Consider the following 19,920-nt stretch of genomic DNA (forward strand, 5'->3'; position numbering starts at 1 on the left):
TTTGACATATAATCTTTGAGGAAACCTGCTACATTTTTTTCATTTGCAGCAAGGGATCTTTTATATGCACCATCCCACAGACATGATAGCACATACCACGGTCTTTGATAACGAATGAGAAATGGCCCACTGATGGGGATCCATCCTAGACCAACAGCATATCAGCCAAGAGCTCTACCACTGGGCTATGTCCTTCCCCCCCCCCCCCCCCCCCCAATCGTTATTAAAGTAAAACTTAATCTGTAATATTACATGATAAAGCTACACACAAAACTGAAGCTTAATATCTTGAGGCATTGCAAAAAATAAGTCTGGAAAACCAATTTCAAAGCCATAACTCAAAAATAGGTAAATCATCATCTGCCAAACTTTATCTGTGATAAAGCTATACAGTGTTTGCTCAATATCGCAAGGCAATGTAAAAAAAAAAAAAAAAATTAAATCCGGAAAACTACATGTGGGACAGATGGATGGACAGACAGACATGACAGAGAGACAGACATGACTGAGAGCGACAGACAGAAGGACGGAGTAGTTCATCAAAATTAACCTCTAGTGCAAGTACTTGCATTCGAGGTTAATCTTGATGAATTAAAGGATGGAGATGAAAGGAAGGAAATGTTTTATTTAAGGACACAACACATTTTATTTATGGTTATATGGCGTCAGAGAATTATTTAATAACTAATAGTATGAAGTTAGTGAATTCACAAATCCACTTTTTATAGAATCTCCACTAAAAGCATGTTAAAAACTGAATGAAATGCGAAAGCACCTCCTAGAGATCCACAATGAATAGAAAAGTCAATATTAAATTCATTAGTTTAATGGTACCAGAGCAGCAAAAGTAAAAAAGAAACCAAAAAAAAGAGACAAGCATATGGGTTTATTTGTTTGCATTGGGGTCTTTTTTTTGGGGGGGGGGGGGGGGGGGGGGGGGGGGTTGGTTCATACTTTATCCAACATGAAATACCAGTACTTGTGACTTGTTCACCAATTACATGTATATCCATGTCTAAGTTTGTAAATGTGTAATTTCAACATGAAAAGGAATGAACTGCAGTGGAAAATGAACAGTCAACAACACGATCATGTAATTTTTTTATTCCTAAATATATCTTTTGAATGTTCAACAAATTTAACAATGTGCCAATACATTATATTATGCAACATTGTTTGCCAATAAAATGCAGCCTTTTATATTTAAATTTAAGAATTAAAAATGTGATAATAACAATGCAGTTGGGTTTTACTATAACAAAAAGGTTTGTTCCAAACATAATTTATCTGATTACCAGGTAATGTTGTCTTATTCCACCAGTGTGCGATTATTCTATGCTAATTTAAAGCAATAAATGTCCCCAACATAATATATCTCCTAAGTTCAAGGGCCATAACTCTGTCAAAAAAATGGGTCAAGACCGATAAAAGGAAACTTGATCGGAAATTCTATATAATAAAGCTATATATTTAATTTTAGTTCAATATCTTGAAAAAATTAAAATAATAAAAAATCAGAAAAATTATATGTGGATCAGACATAAAACCTATAGTGCCCTCTGATTGGATTGGTAGGGGACTAATAATTGTGTAGCAAAATGTTGACTATTGACCATTAGGGAGAAACACAACATGGTAATTACAAATACACAGTATCAGTGGCAAGAGGCCAAAATTACTGCAACAACACATAATACAGGAACTGAAATAATTATTAAAAAAAAGAAATGTTTTATTTAACAACGCACTCAACACATTTTATTTACGGTTATATGGCGTCAGACATATGGTTAAGGATCACACAGATTTGAGAGGAAACCCACTGTCGCCACTACATGGGCTACTCTTTCCGATTAGCAGCAAGGGATCTTTTATTTGCACTTCCCACAGGAAGGATAGCACAAACCATGGCCTTTGTTGAACCAGTTATGGATCACTGGTCGGTGCAAGTGGTTTACACCTACCCATTGAGCCTTGCGGAGCACTCACTCAGGGTTTGGGGTCGGTATCTGGATTAAAAATCCCATAACTCTACTGGGATCCGAACCCAGTACCTACCAGCATGTAGACCGATAGCCTAAGCATGAGGCTGGTGAAATAATTATAAAGTCTGGTAACCCATGTACAAGTTACCTATGCCTAATAACCCTAACAAGGGCCTTGTACAGCAGGGGTGCACAAATAGAAAATATTTCACTAACCTTTTTACTAATTGCCATTTAAAAATTCTGCCCATTTTCAACACTACCCTCTCTCCCCCCCCCCCCCCCCTCCCCCATAGGCGTGTTCGAAACCCTAGTGGTATATGGGCATGTTAAACTAGTCATCATCATTATCATCACTAGCCGGACCAGAACCAACTAAACTTTACTAGCCCCAAAAGAATTTCTATTAGTTCGCCAGCTTATAGAACAATATTACTGTTTAACAATATTATAATATAACACCGTCTCCACTTCAAATTATATGTTATTAAGTGCCCTTGGTAAGTGTTAAACATCACGTGGCAAACGAAATCAAGCCCCATACCTTGTTTGACAAATCAATACATTTTAAAAATATTCCGATATAAATGTTTTGACATGTCTTTTATATAGATTGACAAAATTCAAGTGACATCCAGCGCAAGTATTTAACAGAACAATCTATTCAAAACCCCCGCGGCAACATACTTTCAACATAAACAAGCAATTTCTGGGAAGTGTTGACCTTTGACCGGCCCTCTTTCCATCATCTATTAGTCAGAAAAAGAGAGATCACCCATCAGACTGGTAGTTGCATTTTTTAACTCGTCCGTCAGAATTTTTACTTGCATTTGGCGAGCAGGCGAGTACTTTCTGCACCTCTGTACAGGTTATGATAAATTACAGGCCTGGTAACCTATAGGTTACGACACACTCATGAAGGTTACAAGTTCCAGGGTTTGACAAATCCACCAGCCCTCAGTTCTGGCTAGTCAATTTTTGGTCTGGGCTAGTGTAGATTATCAACTGTATTACTATATTACATAGGACACTAGCAAAAGCCTTCTCGGACAGCTAGTGACCTTCTCAAACACTGCAAGTTCCAGTATCATTCCTTCACAAACATGCCAATACTTTTTTTTATTCATTCATATCATTGTTCATGTATTGATACTTTGTTTGTGTAATTAATATTTAAACCACACACATTTTATCAAAATATAGGTGGTGTTTTCCGAAAGATTCGTGGAGAATGAAGTTACCGTTCTTCACTTTCTTGACATGTGGTAACCTGGGTCCTAATTCACTAAACTCTCACAACTTTGCGATCTTGCAGTGCAATGCTAAAACACTTGCAAAGAGGATGCTTTGTTATCTAGCAGAACCTAAGAGACCTCTGTGAATTAGGCCCCTGGTAACCTAAATGACTGTTCTAGACTTTTTTTTAAATGCCTGACACTACTCTTTTTTTTTCTTGAAGTAGAAAGTGTGATTTTATTTTTCGTTGTCCACTTCATTACACCTACTATTTTGAAACAAGACATTTCTCAATTATCTAAAGAAGCCTCTTCAAAATACACCTTAAAATAAAACAAACAGCACCTTTTCACGGATAAAACGGAAAGACGGGCCCTAAATCTACTTCTTGCCAAAATTCCCAACATGATTCTCTATGCATTTTTATTGTTCCATTCAATTGCACGATAAACTAATACTACTATTCCATTCATATTGTCCAAGACAGACAAGAAATGAATTAATGCATGAACAATATCTCATGACAAAAGAACAAGGCTGTGTTTTAGATGAGTTCCTAATTTGTTTCTTTCTAGAAATTAAAATGGTTTTGTTTTAGGTAATTGTTCCATCTTCAGGGTTCTTCTTCACGTGATTATGAAAGTACAGCAGGAGAAATTGATGATAAAAACTGCCGACAACTGGCAATAATCACTGGTAATCAACTAAAAACCAAGAACTCTGCATCTTTGCATTGGTCAGCTAAAAATAGCTATCGTCGCTGAACAAAGAAAACTTTGGATCTTACATTTTTAATGTTTTTCAGTAGGCTACAAAAACTGTTTTGTTACAAGCTCTTTCAGGTGTTAGAAATGTCTTTTAACCTTCTGACTACTGCAGGCGAGATATCTCGCCCGACGTCACGTCAGTCGATATACTGTACACTGTATACAGTGCATTCCCCAATTCATATTTCCCGCCGTTTTGCACACGACACTCAACGGAAACGGAAATATAATTGAAGAAAAAAGATTTTTTTTCAAAATGGTGGTTTTTGTTTTGTTTTCGGCAAGTATTTTCGCTTGACAACAATGGCGGCACGTCGCGGTAATTTTCAGGGATCGATAGCTGATTGTAACAGCTAATTTGATAATAAATTTGATCGTTTTACCAACAACGAAAATTACCAAATATTGCAATATGAATTGTAGTTCGGGTTTTAAAAAAAATTCTGGTCAGAAAACCACTGTTATCGGGAATAATGGACATAAATACTGGACAGCTGGCCACAAATGCCCGTAAGTAAACGCAACTTTTTCGATTTTTTGCCTAATTTTAATCACCATTAGCCGATCTAAAATAATAAAAATTACAAAAAAAGACACGAAAATAATACTTACCGATTCATATAAGAACTTTATTTCATGTATTTATGAAACATTTAAGTGAATATATGTGAGTAAAAATTATAAACTTGTACCCACTCAACGTGGTTTTTGTTAAAAATTAATCCAGTAGTCTAAAGGTTAAGAACTATAATATGAAAAATAAAGCCTTTATTCTTCATGTTATAGTTCTTAAAGAGCCATTTCTTACACTGAAACAGCTTGTAACAAAACATTTTCTGTTGTCTGCTGAAAAACATAAAAAATGCTGATACAAGGTTTTCTTTGTTCAGCGCCGCTCTGCTTTAGATGACTGTTGTGATCATCTTCTTCTCTTCCTTACAGGAAGCAAGTCATCATCACTGTCATCATCATCATCAATGACGATGCTCCGTTTTTCGACCGGTGTTTTCTTTGATTTCTGTCTGCTGCTTGTTGACGCATTCCGTCCAAGAAACATGTCATCATCTCCATCGGACAGGTCAATGATGTCATCGTCATCATCATCATCTCTGTAAAGACAAACAACATTTAAGGATTGTCTGTTCTTTTTTCTTTTTTTATGTTCATCAGGGTATGAACAACAAACAATCAACCACAAACTGTGTGAATCACCAACACAATAACACCCAATAAGACAAAGTACCAATATAAAGTGACGTCATCCGGGTATGAACAACAAATAATCAACCACAAACTGTGTGAATCACCAACACAATAACACCCAATAAGACAAAGTACCAATATAAAGTGACGTCATCCGGGTATGAACAACAAACAATCAACCACAAACTGTGTGAATCACCAACACAATAACACCCAATAAGACCAAGTACCAATATAAAGTGACGTCATCAGATACGACTTTCCATGATGTTATTTTAATGTTCATAGAGAAATGAACAAACTTGTGTTTCTATGGCTGGACCAATGAGATGATGTAAAATTGTAATAAATGTAATTAATTATATGACTTAGGATCAGATTGTGTGATTTCAAAACTAAAAGTCAAGAAACAAAATGGTAATAAAGAAAGAAAACAACATTTGACGAATGACAGTTGAGCACATTTTAAATTATGTCTATTTTGTTTTGTAGAAATGGCTGCTTCGACTATTGGTCAATAGAGATAAAGAGAGGAAACCCGCTGCCGTCACATAGGCTACTCTTAATGATAAGGCAGCAAGGGATCTCAATTGTTTTTGTTTTATGTCGTGAAAATCTTAAGACTTTTGCTAAAGGCTTCTTGAGTCTAGTTTTCAAGGTTTTAACCACAATGCAGTGCACAATATTTCATGTGGACCACTGTTCTGTTCGCATTTCAGTTACACAACATAAAATTAATGCAAACTGCCAACCAGTTAAGCAGTGAAATTAAACATTGCAAACTGCAGAAGATAACTAGTTTCAATGTAAATATGAAGAACTGATTAGGTTACACATACATAAATCACGTAACCGAACAATTGGTTACTTAAATAAAAATCAGGTCAACCGACTTCCGATTACCAAAATTTTTCGCCATATTGTCACACTTACTGGTATTTGCTCCCCGTTTTCTTCCAAGACCGTGATGATGAGGAAGACGTCCCAGAGGGTGCAAACACATCGGCTACTGACTTTAACCCTTTGTCCGACACCACCGGCTGTTTCTTTCCTCGAGAGCCACGCCCTCCGCCGCGACTCCCCCTACCTCCTCTAGCAGGCTCTCCTTCACCACTGCCCGCCCCCCTCCCCCGACCCCGTCCTCTCGTGCCCCTGCCTCTCCCCGTCACTGAGACGTCAGACTCGTTGTCAGAGTGGTCGCTGTCATTGTCAAACATATCGCTGTTTCTCGGCTGGGAGCGAACGTTCTTTAATGCCTCCTTCACGTCATCATCCTCTTCGTTCTTCTTCTTTCTATTTTCCTTGAATCTGTTGATTTCAACGTCGAGTACCTCCTCGTCAGCATTACGTAGCTTCAAATAATCCTTAAATAAAATAACAATTTTAAAACAGTTTTTAAATTTAAAGGGGATGTAATGTTTTAACAGGTTTACTTAATTCTGATAGGGGCGGGACGTAGCCCAGTGGTATAGCGCTTGCCTGATGCACAGTCAGTCTAGGATCGATCCCTGTCGGTAGGCCCATTGGACTATTTCTCGTTCCAGACTGTGCACAACTGATATATCAAATGCTGTGGTATATGACATCCTGTCTGTGGGATGGTGTATATAAAAAATATCTTGCAACTAATGGAAAAATGGTTTCCTCTCTAAAACTATATGTCAAAATTACAAAATGTTTGACATGCAATAGCCGATAATAAATCAATGCGCTCTAGTGATGATGTTAAAAAAACACTTGAACTTTAAGTCTGATACTTCTGGACTCAGATACTTGTAACATATGGGATGCTATTATCTTAATAATAAAAACATGTTTAGTTTAACAACACCACTAGAATACACTGATTATTGACTATTGGATGTCAGACATTTTTAGTTTAACAACACCACTAGAATACACTGATTATTGACTATTGGATGTCAGACATTTTATAATTCTGATAGTGTTCAGAAGAAAGTGACAACATTTTTCTATTAGCAGAAAGGAATCTTTTATATGAGTTTTTCCAGACAGGATAGCACATACCATGGCTTTTGATATACCACATGCGGAGCAGTGGTCGGAGAAGGGTACAAAAACTTAATGTGTTCACTGATTTTATGACCCAAGCACCTTAAGCGAACCCACTACCCACTGAACTACATCCTGTCCTGCTATTAACACTAAAAATGCACGAAGGATGTGGTTGTGTTTAGGGTCTCCACGAGTACTCGGGCACGGGCGAGTCTAACAGGACTCGAGTACTCGTATAAGGTGGAATACAGCAATGAGCAACGATAATACAATGGACAATGTAGGACAATAATTTCAGCAGTAGATAATCAACGATATAAGTTACACAATAATTATATGATCATCCGTCCATCCATCCATCACACTTCTAAAGGCAATACAATGGCATAATTTGGCGCCCATGTTCAGCGCTGGAATTAAGATGCATAATACTATTTTACTTTATTCCTTAGTCTCATTATCATCTAGGGTAAGTGTTGGGTACTCGGGTCTGGGTCGAGTTTGACCTTCGAGTACTTGAGTCCAATATTTTGTATTGGACTCGTGGAGGCCCTAGTTGTGTTGTCTTCTGCTCACATCAGTCTGGGTTTTTTATATTGTTATTGTGAACAAGGATGTTTGACCTCGATGTGAGCTCACCTACTAACAATCATTAATAGTAATAATATACTGATGGAAATCCTCATCCACATTATCAGGACATTACCGTGTTACTGGCAATCAGTGTACAGTACTGACATTAAATCCGACTTTTCATCTTTGTATTTTATACAGGCATAGTGATTTAAATTTGATTTCTTCATCTACATGTATAGTCCTTCCTACAAGGAATGACTTTTTTCATACTATGGAATTCACCACAAATTATTTATTTCTGAGCAGATTGTTTTTTTTAAATTGCATACAAAAATAGTGGGGGGTTTTATTGAAAAAAATACTTTTACTTATCTTTGTACAAACTGAAATTATTTACAAAAACATTTTTGTAGGAACATGGCACAGACTATAGTTGGGCGGGATGTAGCTCAGTGGTAGAGTGCTCGCTCAATGTGCGGTCGGTCTGGGATCGATCCCTGTCGGTGGGCCCATTGGGCTATTTCTCGTTCCAGCCAGTGCACCACGACTGGTATATCAAAGGCTGTGGTATGTACTACCCTGTCTGTGGGATGGTGCATATAAAAGATCCCTTGCTGCTAATCGAAAAGAGTAGCCCATGAAGTGGTGACAGCGGGTTTCCTCTCAATATCTGGGTGGTCCTTAACCATATGTCTGATGCCATATAACCGTAAATAAAATGTGTTGAGGGTCTACACGAGTACTCGAGTACTCGGGCACAGGTCGAGTCTAACAGTGTGTCGTTAAATAAAACATTTCTTTCTTTCTTTCAGACTAGAGTTACCCTTGTTTTTCCCACTTGGTACTTGACTAACTCTGAAATAGCTTCTTTCTCATCCTTATCCACGTATTCCTTGACAGCTTCTCCCAGGCCTTTCTCTGTCAATACCTGCAGCTGGCTGCCCTATAATGAAAATTCAACACAGTATGTACACTTTAAAGGCATATTGTCACAGACCACTGACCTATTTAATGGTCTAACAAAGTATTACCTGAACAAAAATAATTTGATTTGTCCCTAAATGTACTTTATTCAACCATCTTCATAACCACCATACTCCATTTATTTATTATATTTTGTAAAAATAATTGAATTATGGCAATGGTCCATAATTCAAAAACTAAAATTGCCGAGAGGGTTGATATGGATTTCACTCCATCATTGTTCAGTTAAGGTGATGCAATAGCTAGATTCAGTTTCCAACAATTAATCAATTTTGTTTCCTTCTTTTATTTTCTGAAGATGGTTAATCTACTATTCACCAACATGCCAATGTATCGCTTACCCTAAATAATTTACATTTTAAATTCATTTTACATGATTTCTTTAAAAAAAAAAAAATTATTGTATTAATTTAAAAATGTAAAATAAGACTGTAAGACGTTTATGCTTATAAAGGTCATTAATAGCTGTACTTCAGGGGCCTAATTCACTAAACTCTCCCAACTTTGCGATCTCACAGTGCAATGCTAAAAGACTTGCAAAGAGGATGCTTTGTTGTCTAGCAGAGCTAAGAGACCGTTGTGAATTAGGCCCTTGGTCTTAAAACTCAGGGATGTGAGAGAGGCTGGAACAAACAACGCTTACTGCGGCCAGAAAAATTGTTTGCCACCCCTACAACTGCCAAAAATTGCATTCAATGCTAACAAATCGAAACTGGTTATAACTTATATGACACACATCATAAACTTGAAACCGTGAAAACATGCAAATGAACCGTGTGTGGTCAACAGTACTGAACACGACGAAATGGAAAAGCGCATTTACACGTTTCTCTCCCATTCCTGTAAACCAGTCCTCTTTTGGCAGTGTATGAGGGATGAATTTTCCAGTAAAGGATCTCCCTGAGAGTGGCTGTCCTCCTATCTATGAGGCACTAGACAGAGATTCATGGAATTAACCACAAGATGAGCACAAAGTAATGTCATAGTATGCCCCAAATGATGCACAGATATTATAAGACTCCATCACATGTGTCATGTGGACTAGAAAAAGTACACTCAAGGTGGTGGGAATTTCGACCTGGGATGAGGCTTTTGACCATTGAGGGTGTACTTTTTCTCTCATTCATTAGGTAAATAAACCATTATTTTTACACGAACAGACAAAGATGGCTGAACAAGTAACTTTTTTTATTTTACCATTTTATCATAAATAAATTACACTGTCATATTTGCCGTGTTTGTTTCATGTGTTAAATAAAATTTAACACTACAAATTAACAAGATAGCTTTTAAAATGAAGGTTTTAATAAAAAATATTAATTTAAAATTGTGTCCAATGACCTCACATTAATATGATGTCATATATTACCAACAGGGCTAGTTCTGGGTGAGCAAAAAATTTCGCCAAATTATCTAAAAAATGCAAAACCTGTAGCTATTTTCCAACAAAATATCAATTATTACGCAAATTATTTTTGCCAAATTAAAATAAAATTCACTAATTGTTCCTAAAATTAGCAATTGGCGAATTTAGCGAGTGGCAGAGCTAGCCGTGACCAATGCCGTCATGTTAAACGCAAGCGTGTGATATCCCATGTAAGATGGAAATTTCTTACATGGCTTTCTTTGATGGGATAGCTCTGTTCCATATACCTGAGGATGAGAGAAAAAATAGTTGACTATTTCTATGTTAGTAAGAATTAACATGACCAAATAACCAGCGTACACTCTCGACTGTACAGAAATACTCTCTGACGAGATCTTCAACCCGCGCACTGTCCAGCGACTGTGGTTTAATGTTTGCCAACATCTCAGCATCTGAAAGTAATAATTCAGATGAAATACTTATTGTAGACAAAATGGACCTTTCATCAGATAGTATGCACAGCAAAAAAAACCCACCTAAACGTTTTCATAAAAGAATGCAATTTTTTCAATTTTTTTTTTACACATTTACACATTTATATAATACAGTGAAGTCTCAACTAGATCTCACCAGGAAATAATGTTTATCTGATTTGGACAGGATCCGGTGTTTATATAGTCTGCATTTTAGAATTTAGAAAATTCTGGACCATGAAACTAGGCCAGTTTTGACAGGATTCCAGTTTGTTCGGGGTCCGGTTTGGATAGATTTCACTGTATTAAAAATAAATATTAGCTACGAGCGTTTCAGTCTTACACTTTTGCTTTTACCACAGTTTGTCACCCAACAGCTGGGGTGTCATTAAACATTCATTCATTCATTCATTCATTCATTCATTCATTCATTCATGTCTTACAGTGGAATTATTTCCGATTGGAAACAGATCACATTCAATACCTGCATCACTGCCTTCTTTTTTAAGTCCAACAACTTTCTTTTTCCTTTGAAACAACACCACGTCACGGGGATTAGCAACGCGGTCCACAAACTTCTGACCAAACCTACAAGCCAATACACAATACAAAATGAAAATCACAGCACAGTATCACAGTATTCATGTACCAACCACCAAAATGAAAATCACAGCACAGTATCACAGTATTCATGTACCAATCACCAAAATGAAAATCACAGCACAGTATCACAGTATTCATGTACCAACCACCAAAATGAAAATCACAGCACAGTATCACACTATTCATGTACCAATCACCAAAATGCTTGTTGGAAATTACAGTATAATATCAGTGTTCTCCAACTTTTATGCGACCAGGTTGGCGGACATGTGAGGCCTTGGGCCTCACAAACGAGTGGATGAAGTCCACGAAGGGGGGTGAGCTCGAGAGGGGTTCGCCCCCTCTCGCACCAGAAAATTTTGTAAATCTTAAGTCACAAAAGGTGCTTTTTTTCTGGCATTTAATAGTTGATTCAAATAAAGTTAACCATAATCTATCTCATGATCTGCCGCACCGGCACCGGTCACACTGAAGTAGTAGGGCCTAGATGATCATAGGCCTAAATGTGTGCGGCCAGTGGGCTAATCTCACCCGGAACATTTTGAAAATAAAAGCTCATATAGATGCGATTTCCTGGCATCTGGGGATAGTATTTTGAAGTCTTTCATTGCATAAAATATTATTCTCGATTTATGGTTTTCAACATGCCAACAGCCAGCAATAGACAATTCCACTGCATGAAATTTGCCCGGACCCTTGTCAATTACTCGCAAGGACTAAGATTTACTAAAAATCATAGTATGCAATGGCCTGTCCGGCCAGCCAGCAACCTGATGCAAATAAACCTTAGCAGGGGGTAATTAACAATTGTTGAGCACAGTGACACTAATGAAACTTGTTAATTACCGATTGCCATGAATTTGATAACAGTTCTGGAGGCTTTAAAAATCTAAACATCAATCAAGAAAACCCAATGATGAATGGCATTTGAGCGCGACTCAGTTAATTTATCAACAAAATATCCAAGCGGAGCTTACTTTGGTAAAAGATAACCTGACCTCTGGCTTATAAAGTTAATTTTAGCAGCGGTTCAACCATCCGCCATGCCCGCCAGTGTTTCTGTGATGAAAGTGCATCTATTGGCCAACGTCAAAATAAAAGAAATGAGGATGAATGTCATTTTTTATGTACATGCCCACAATTCACCATTATACGGAACTCATTTTTAAATTCAGTGTGGCACCGCCTCCATTGACAACCGCATCAGATTGGATGCAGCGAGAAAGGTCGGCAGGTCAGTGGCCACGTGCCAAAATGCTCATGCTGCACGTGGTACTTTGTGGGCTGGGCTTTATTAAACTAGACCTACGTCAAATTTCACACGAAGGGTAGAACCATCACAGAAATAGGTTAAATCAGCGATTAATATCTATGTTATAAAATCAATAAATTACGTTTGGTATTGAATTCGAAATAAAAATATTTTAAATAGGGCCTAGGCTTCATCACGGCCTTTATAATCTATCCAGGGGTACTTCTTACGGTAGGCATCTGAAAATGTTGTCCGATGTTTGCTGACTGTGGGGTCTTCTGACGAAGGTCGTTTAGTGCCGGTATTAGGGAGGGGCCTTGAAGCGTTATCGTTGGTACATGTAGGCCTACGGATAAATCCGAAAGCAGACAAATCTTTCTTCCCTGCCATGATTAAATATTACGTCGGTATAAATGATCAGGATGCAATGCGCTAGCCTGTGCAGGATTTTATAGGGAGTGGTCGTTAACGTCATATCGCGGTAAACTGCATGCTGACGAAACAAACCAGGGATCGTATAGGCCTTGGAGTAATTAGACGAGGGTGCACGACGCCAATCGCAGTACAAACAATACACTACAAGCATTCAGACATGAAGCCTGAGCTTTCTTCAGTAGGTCCTTTGGTTTCTTCAATAGGTCCTTTGATGTCTAACTTCATGCAATAAATTTTCTAACGTCATTTAGGGGATAACCCTACTTTGTTTTCCGATTTGCGGACGTATATCGGTGGTTTTACTGTCGCAAATTTAGTTTTATTGGCGACGCGTTAGCAAATCGGAAAACACAGTAGGGTTATCCCTATTCTAATTAAAATGTTTGCTGGTTGATTTTAAATAGGAAATTGTCACATTTGTAGTAAGAATAAGCCTATAAACGTCACCAGCTGGTGACGTCATTAGGTAGCCCATTAACAGACGATGGGTGGTCGGACAGTTAGCAGCTCGAACATAGATGTGTAATTTGACATATTTAATCTGCTCTCATGATTAGATAACGACTAATAAAGAATAATATGTTCATTTCTGACATAAAAACTTCTCAGTATTTAACGACTTCTGTACGTAATATGAACGCTACAGAAATTGTCTTTATGACGTCATTACAAAACAACCCTGTTCCTCGCTTAACCTATGACGTATTTCTGCCAGAAAATTTGCGACCGGTATATCGGTGATTTTACCACCTGAAATGTTTAGCAGGGATCCAATCAGATTCGTTCTTTACAAATGTGTTGAATTAGAATATTATTATTATATACTCCAAGTCCAAGTACAGGCTAAATATAGCGATAGGTGAATAGAACTGCCGGAAGTTTTTTTCATCATAGCGGATTGATTTTCGACTTGGCAGCATTTTTTATCAGCTTGGCGGACCCGTCTGCGAAAATCTTCAGCTTGGCGGCGCAAATTCTCAGCTTGGCGGGTGTACAAGCCGCTTACTGGGGTTGGAGAACACTGGTATATTATTATAAGAACTAAATATTGCATTTAAACAATCATTGACCAATTTTTACTTTTTTTTAAATGTTATTGTCTTCATCCGAAATAAACAACTTTTGTCCCAAATGAATGTAATCTAAAAACAAAAATAAGAACAAGGCAACTATTTCATTTAACCACAACAGTCCAAGAGATTACATTTTCCAAATAAATTTCAGTTGAATTGAACATAAAGAAAGATAACCTTTTAAATCTGGTGACTACTTTGTAAAAGCTTAACTTAACGTAACACTAAATTTAATAAAAGCTACAATACATTAAATTGTCAAAATCCTAAATTAAGCTCATAAAAGCATCCCAACTAAAATATAGCAACTATGGTAATATTCATTTCACACTATCTATGATAATAAATATTAATTTCACACTGTCACCACAATAATTAATGAAATAGTACATAACCTGTAGACACTAAATGGTTCGAATCCTGTGTAATCTATGCGCAGTCGAATTAATGGCTTTTCTGGTTGCTTACGGTTTCCTGTGTGTTCTCTAGCTATAATTGAATAGAAGAAATTACATTAAAACAGTACTACAAGTGACCAATAAAGGCTCATAAAATGTGTTAAAGTTTTGAAAAGTTTGGTGAATATAAAAGTATATACTCTCTCAGGACAAGCTATGGATGAGCAATGTTTTTGGATCTAATTATGTATTAAACTTTGATAATTTCTGAAAACAAGCTATTCTCCAATAAAATATCAATCATTACATGGAATTATTTCACAAAATAATTTTAAAATTCAAAATCAGCAAATTCTTTGACAAGCGACAGAATTAGCTCTGTCTCTGAACTGAACAACTTTCTAATCAGGGATATAGCCCTGGGTCCACAAACAATTTCGCCAAATTCTATATTAAACTTACAATTTGCAGAAACCCAGATATTTTGTCATAAAATATCAATTAGTATATGAAAGTATTTTGCCAAATTAAAATAAAATTCTCCAATTGTTTTTGAAATTTGCAATCGGCAAATTTGGCGAGTGCCAGATGATGAATGAAAACCAAAATCGCTATGTGTACAAAATAAAAATAAATTGATTTAAAGAGTCTGTTCCAAGTTTTCCATGTGCTCCCGACTAGTGAAGACTTTTTAACAACTACTATTACTTATGCAATGAATTTTCTTAATAGCATATCGGTGTCTGTATATTTAATGTGTTTCTGGTCGTTATAATGTTTGTAGTAATCCAAACAAGGTTTTATCTTCCAATTATTTTGTATGTACAAAAAAAAACCTGGAAAATAAATAGAACTTTTAAGCCACTACAAACATTTAGAGATCAGAAACACACTGGATATAGAGACACTGACGTTCTAAAAAACACAATTTATTTAATGTGTAATTATAGTCATTGACGAGAGTACCAGTGAGGTACATAATATGCTTGTCAAACGTAGGTCATACTTATGGTATGCAACACACCATCATCCTAAATTGTAACTACATGCAAAATTTGATGATCCTATATGAACTGATAAGGAAGATACGCCTGAACAAGGATTTCCTTTAATGTGCAGTAATGTGTGAAAAGTAGGTTGTGCTGACCTAGTTATGGTATACAACACACCACCATCCCAAGTTGTATTTGCATGCAAGCTTTAGTGATTCTATATGAATTGTTAAGAAAGATATGCTCCGGAAACAAAAAGTTTACAGATGGACATACGAATGGAAAGACAGACAATGCCATACCAAAATAAAACCAGTCAAAGACAGACATATTAAAAGGCGTTATTAGTCTGAAACATCTTACAATGGCAGCAAACTCAGGCCTGGTGCTTATAAAACTCTTAGAGTCTAGACTCAAGCCTGGTGCTTATAAAACTCTTAGAGTCTAGACTCAAGCCTGGTGCTTATAAAACTCTTAGAGTCTAGACTCAAGACTTTAATGTCATGGCAAAGGCGGGACGTAGCCCAGTGGTAAAGCGTTTGCCTGTTGCACGGTCGGTCTGGGATCGATCCCCATCAGTGGGCCCATTCAGCTATTCCAGTCAGTGCACCACAACTGGTAAATCAAAGGTCGTGGTATGTGCTATCCTGTCTATGGGATGACACATAAAAGATCCCTTGCTACTAATGGAAAAATGTAGCGGGTTTCCTCTCTATGACTGTGTCAAAATGACCATATGTTTAACATCCAATAGCCAATGATTAATAAATCAATGTGCTCTAGTGGTGTTGTTAAACAAAACAAACTTTTGTTTTAATGTCATGGCAAAGCCATACAAGTTTTACACGTATAACATCAATAAAGATAGTCTGGACTCTATAGAAGTTTTATAACCATGGGCCCCGGACCCCATTCCACGAAGCGATCTCATCACTAAAATCATCTTAGTGCATAAGGTAGCTATGCACTTAAGGTGATCTTAGGGCTAAGATCGCTTGTGGAACGGGGCCCAGGACAATGTGTTTAACTTATAACATGCCTGCTCGGTCTAACAGTGCTTCCACTTTCTCCACACAGAACGCCTCCACATTCTCTGTGACCTTGTGATCGTCTGGGTCGATGCTCGTCTCACCCAGCACGATGTTGTCCACGTAGAACTGTCTCACCGTCTCCAGCGGAATCTTTGTCAGCTTGAAATCCTTTCCGTGCACGTGTAACAGGCCCACGTACTTCTTCACCGCCTCTCCCTCGCTCAGTGATGTCGCTACGCTGCTGCCTGGCTGCGTGATGTAGAAATTCTGAGTCCCGTTCCACTCAGGCTCGATTCGACATTCGTGCTCGTGACCCCAAAACACGAGGTCGAGAAAATCGTCAAGAAATTGTTCGGGGATGTAATTTGTTGCCGAATGTTTCGACCGGTTTTGGTGGATGACGAACATGTTGAACCAGTCGTCTTGGTTCTCCTTAGGGCGAAGCATTGTAACGTTTTTGTGCAAGAACATCCGGTGTAAACGCTCGTCCCGGACCGAACCCAAGCCGTATATCGACAGTTTTGTGTTTCCCTTCTGAAGAAGAAGCGGACTTAGCTGTATTTACTCCAGCGATGTCGTTTTGCCAAAATAATTCACGAGCCCAGAAGAATGAAGAATATCTAAGGAACACAAATTTCCAACTCCTGTTGGATCGTCATGGTTACCATGAATAGAAAACACTGGCATGGAGACATTCAGATTTGGATCTTCATAGTTCAGAATGGGAAACTGACAGTGTTCGAAATTAATCGACTGATCGCTGAGGAATTCAAACTGCACTGGTCGATCTCCCATGCAGTACTTACGAAACAAGGCAATGGAGCCGTGCATGGTTTTCCGTGACGGTTTGTTTTCATGGAACAGATCGCCACCCAACAGGATAAAGTCAACGTCATTTTTTCGGCCTATTTCTAGCACCTCCTCAAATGAAACGAGAGAATCGTTACCGCGGTTCGGATCTTTTTCACAATATCCCAGGTGAGAGTCGGTGGCAAGAAGAATCCTGAAAGTGTTAGGATCATCTTCTTCTCTGTTTGCAGGCATCTTAGAATCTATTTATATTTGAAAATACATACAGATGATTAATAATGTTGCAATGCTCGATAATAATCGAAAATTGATCGGCTTGGCTATACCAATGTGATGATCAGTTATATTAATTCAGTCAATTGTGTGAGGAAATATTAACTGTAATTGTTCCTCCAGTTAAAATGAGGGAATTGATGTAAATATGTTGGGGTTGATATTTGTTTTCATGTTTACATAAAGAAAAAAAAGATAACAAATAGAACTTTAAAGGGACATTCCTGAGTTTGCTGCAATTTTTAAGATGTTATCAACTAACAGAGACTTTTTAACGATTGTAATTAGATATCAAATAAATTTTTCTGCATAAAATATTAGTGGCTGTATATTAAACATGTTTCTGATCGTTCTAATATTTGTACTACCAGTAGGTTCAATTTCATTTTATTTCCTAAAAAAAAAAAAATCGTAAATTATTTGTAGACAAAATCCAGTTTGGGCTTCTTATAAATATTAAGATGACCAGAAACACATTGAATATACAGACATTGATATTCTAAACAAAAAAATATATTTAATATGTAAGTTTAATCGTAGAAATATTTTATTAGTCGGAAACATCTTACAATGCATCAAACTCAGGAATGTCCCTTTAATAACTTTTGGTAAAATTAACGATCTGTAGGGTCTATTCCGGGTTTACATGACAACAGGTGCATGTCACATATAATTCAAATCTTTATGTTTATATATAATTTTAGCAGTTGAATGTATTGGAGTATTAGCTGTTTATCAGCCCATGTGATATTCCACTATAAATAATGACTGCTACCTGTGGGACCATGTGGTTTCAGACGTACAAGTTACATTAAATAAAGACAATGGAAGTTCTAGATTATCTGTCCACTGTTCAGGTTAGAAGGATATTCATGTTAAAAGATGTGTTAGTTGTTTGAGTCATTCGGAACACATCGATCAATTATGGATCATCAGACTTTCTTGGGTCTATTAATAGACATGCAAAACTTTCTCCTTTCCAAGGCAAATATGAAGGTTCTATAAGCATGTACATACTGCATGTTATGAGGCAGAGCGCCCTTATTTGCTTCAACAGAAAAATTATTGATGTGTGACCTCACATTTTTACTGATGTCACTCACTAGTATATCAAAATAAACATGCACATGCAGGCAACACTTCGATATATTTTTGGGGCATGATCGCCATAAATTAAGAAAACTACAGATGTTTTAATTGACATAAGGAACATGTGTTTTTTACCTATTTTGGTATCTGTGGGAAAAAAAATATTTTTAAGGTAAAATATAACAAAGAATTGGATATACTTAAAATTGCTTAGCCATTTCACAGTCTACACATCTTACTGTGAGACTTGGAACATAAACAAACAATAGGTGACATATTACTTTAAAAAAGGGGGAAAATTCCAAATAGCACGACTTAAAAGTCCGAACCAAATTATTAACAACTATGATAAATTACTCTCCTATCTTTAATTACAGTTAGATTTCCCCAAAATTTTGTCCAGACACAAAACGTGAAAAAACCAATTACAGTAACACAGATTCCACATATGAGACTGTAACGATGTCACCAATATCGACATCGCTGAGATTGCATAGGGCAAAATACATGCAGTTTTCTGCCGTTTACCATTTTGCTTGTTTATGGAATACTCTTCAAGAGGGGTGGGTCGATATGACGTAATCTAACGTCACTCATGTCATGTGCTAAGGTACAACACACTCATCATGACGTCAGATTAATTACGTCACATACTTAGGAGGCTTCCACCCCTCTTGCATGTATTTTCATAATTTTGCCCTATCATGCAATCTCAGGAAGTCGATATCGGTGACATTTGTCACATTGTTAGTCTCCCACGTGGAATCTGTTACTGTAATGCTTTTTTCACAATTTATGTTTGGACAAAAGTTGGAGAAAAATCTAACGGTAATTAAAGGTAGGAGAGTAATTTATTGTCGTTGTTAATAATTTGGTTCAGACGACTCAACAAGGTGAGAGTACTATACCTTTAAATTTTAAATGTAAACGACTGAACGTCTGTCAGGCAGAGGAAAATTTGCTGCATTAAGAATTACCAGGGTGTAATTTACAACAAGTCGCAGAACAGGTCAGGATCAAAAGGAACAACTTGGAGTATATAATATATATATGTGTGATAATTCTTAAACCGCGGTAAATCTTCATTCTTCCCCTTCCATTAAGACAGCATTATCTCCCCCTGCAACACAAGTACTTTTTGGACTTTCGGTTTGTGTTTTATATTGTTATTCAGTACAGTGACATTGTTAAACTAACACTTCTTTTTAATTACATTTATTGAAACTGCATATTCAACACTGAACGCTGAATGAGGTCAATCATGTTAAATTATTCAAATATCATAAGGCGTGATTTACAAGCAATCCATGTTAATCCCACCTATAGAGGGAGCTAAATATTCAACTTCCGTCATGCGT

General features: G+C 37.0%; 1 protein-coding gene across 1 annotated transcript; it reads right to left on the minus strand.

Annotated features, from left to right (window-relative positions):
• Window positions 1-4,640: 4,640 nt before the first annotated feature.
• LOC121380228 (double-strand break repair protein MRE11-like) lies at window positions 4,641-19,655 on the minus strand. The gene is given in 8 exon segments (XM_041509051.1): window positions 4,641-5,097; window positions 6,125-6,555; window positions 8,607-8,726; window positions 10,494-10,585; window positions 11,091-11,194; window positions 14,365-14,458; window positions 16,399-17,442; window positions 19,471-19,655. Coding segments are annotated over 7 exon segments (2,067 nt in total). The 5' UTR covers window positions 17,435-17,442; window positions 19,471-19,655; the 3' UTR covers window positions 4,641-4,907.
• Between the last annotated feature and the right edge of the window lie 265 nt (window positions 19,656-19,920).

Source organism: Gigantopelta aegis, chromosome 8 (assembly GCF_016097555.1).
Source record: "Gigantopelta aegis isolate Gae_Host chromosome 8, Gae_host_genome, whole genome shotgun sequence".
In the NCBI taxonomy this organism is placed as follows: Eukaryota; Metazoa; Mollusca; class Gastropoda; order Neomphalida; family Peltospiridae; genus Gigantopelta; species Gigantopelta aegis.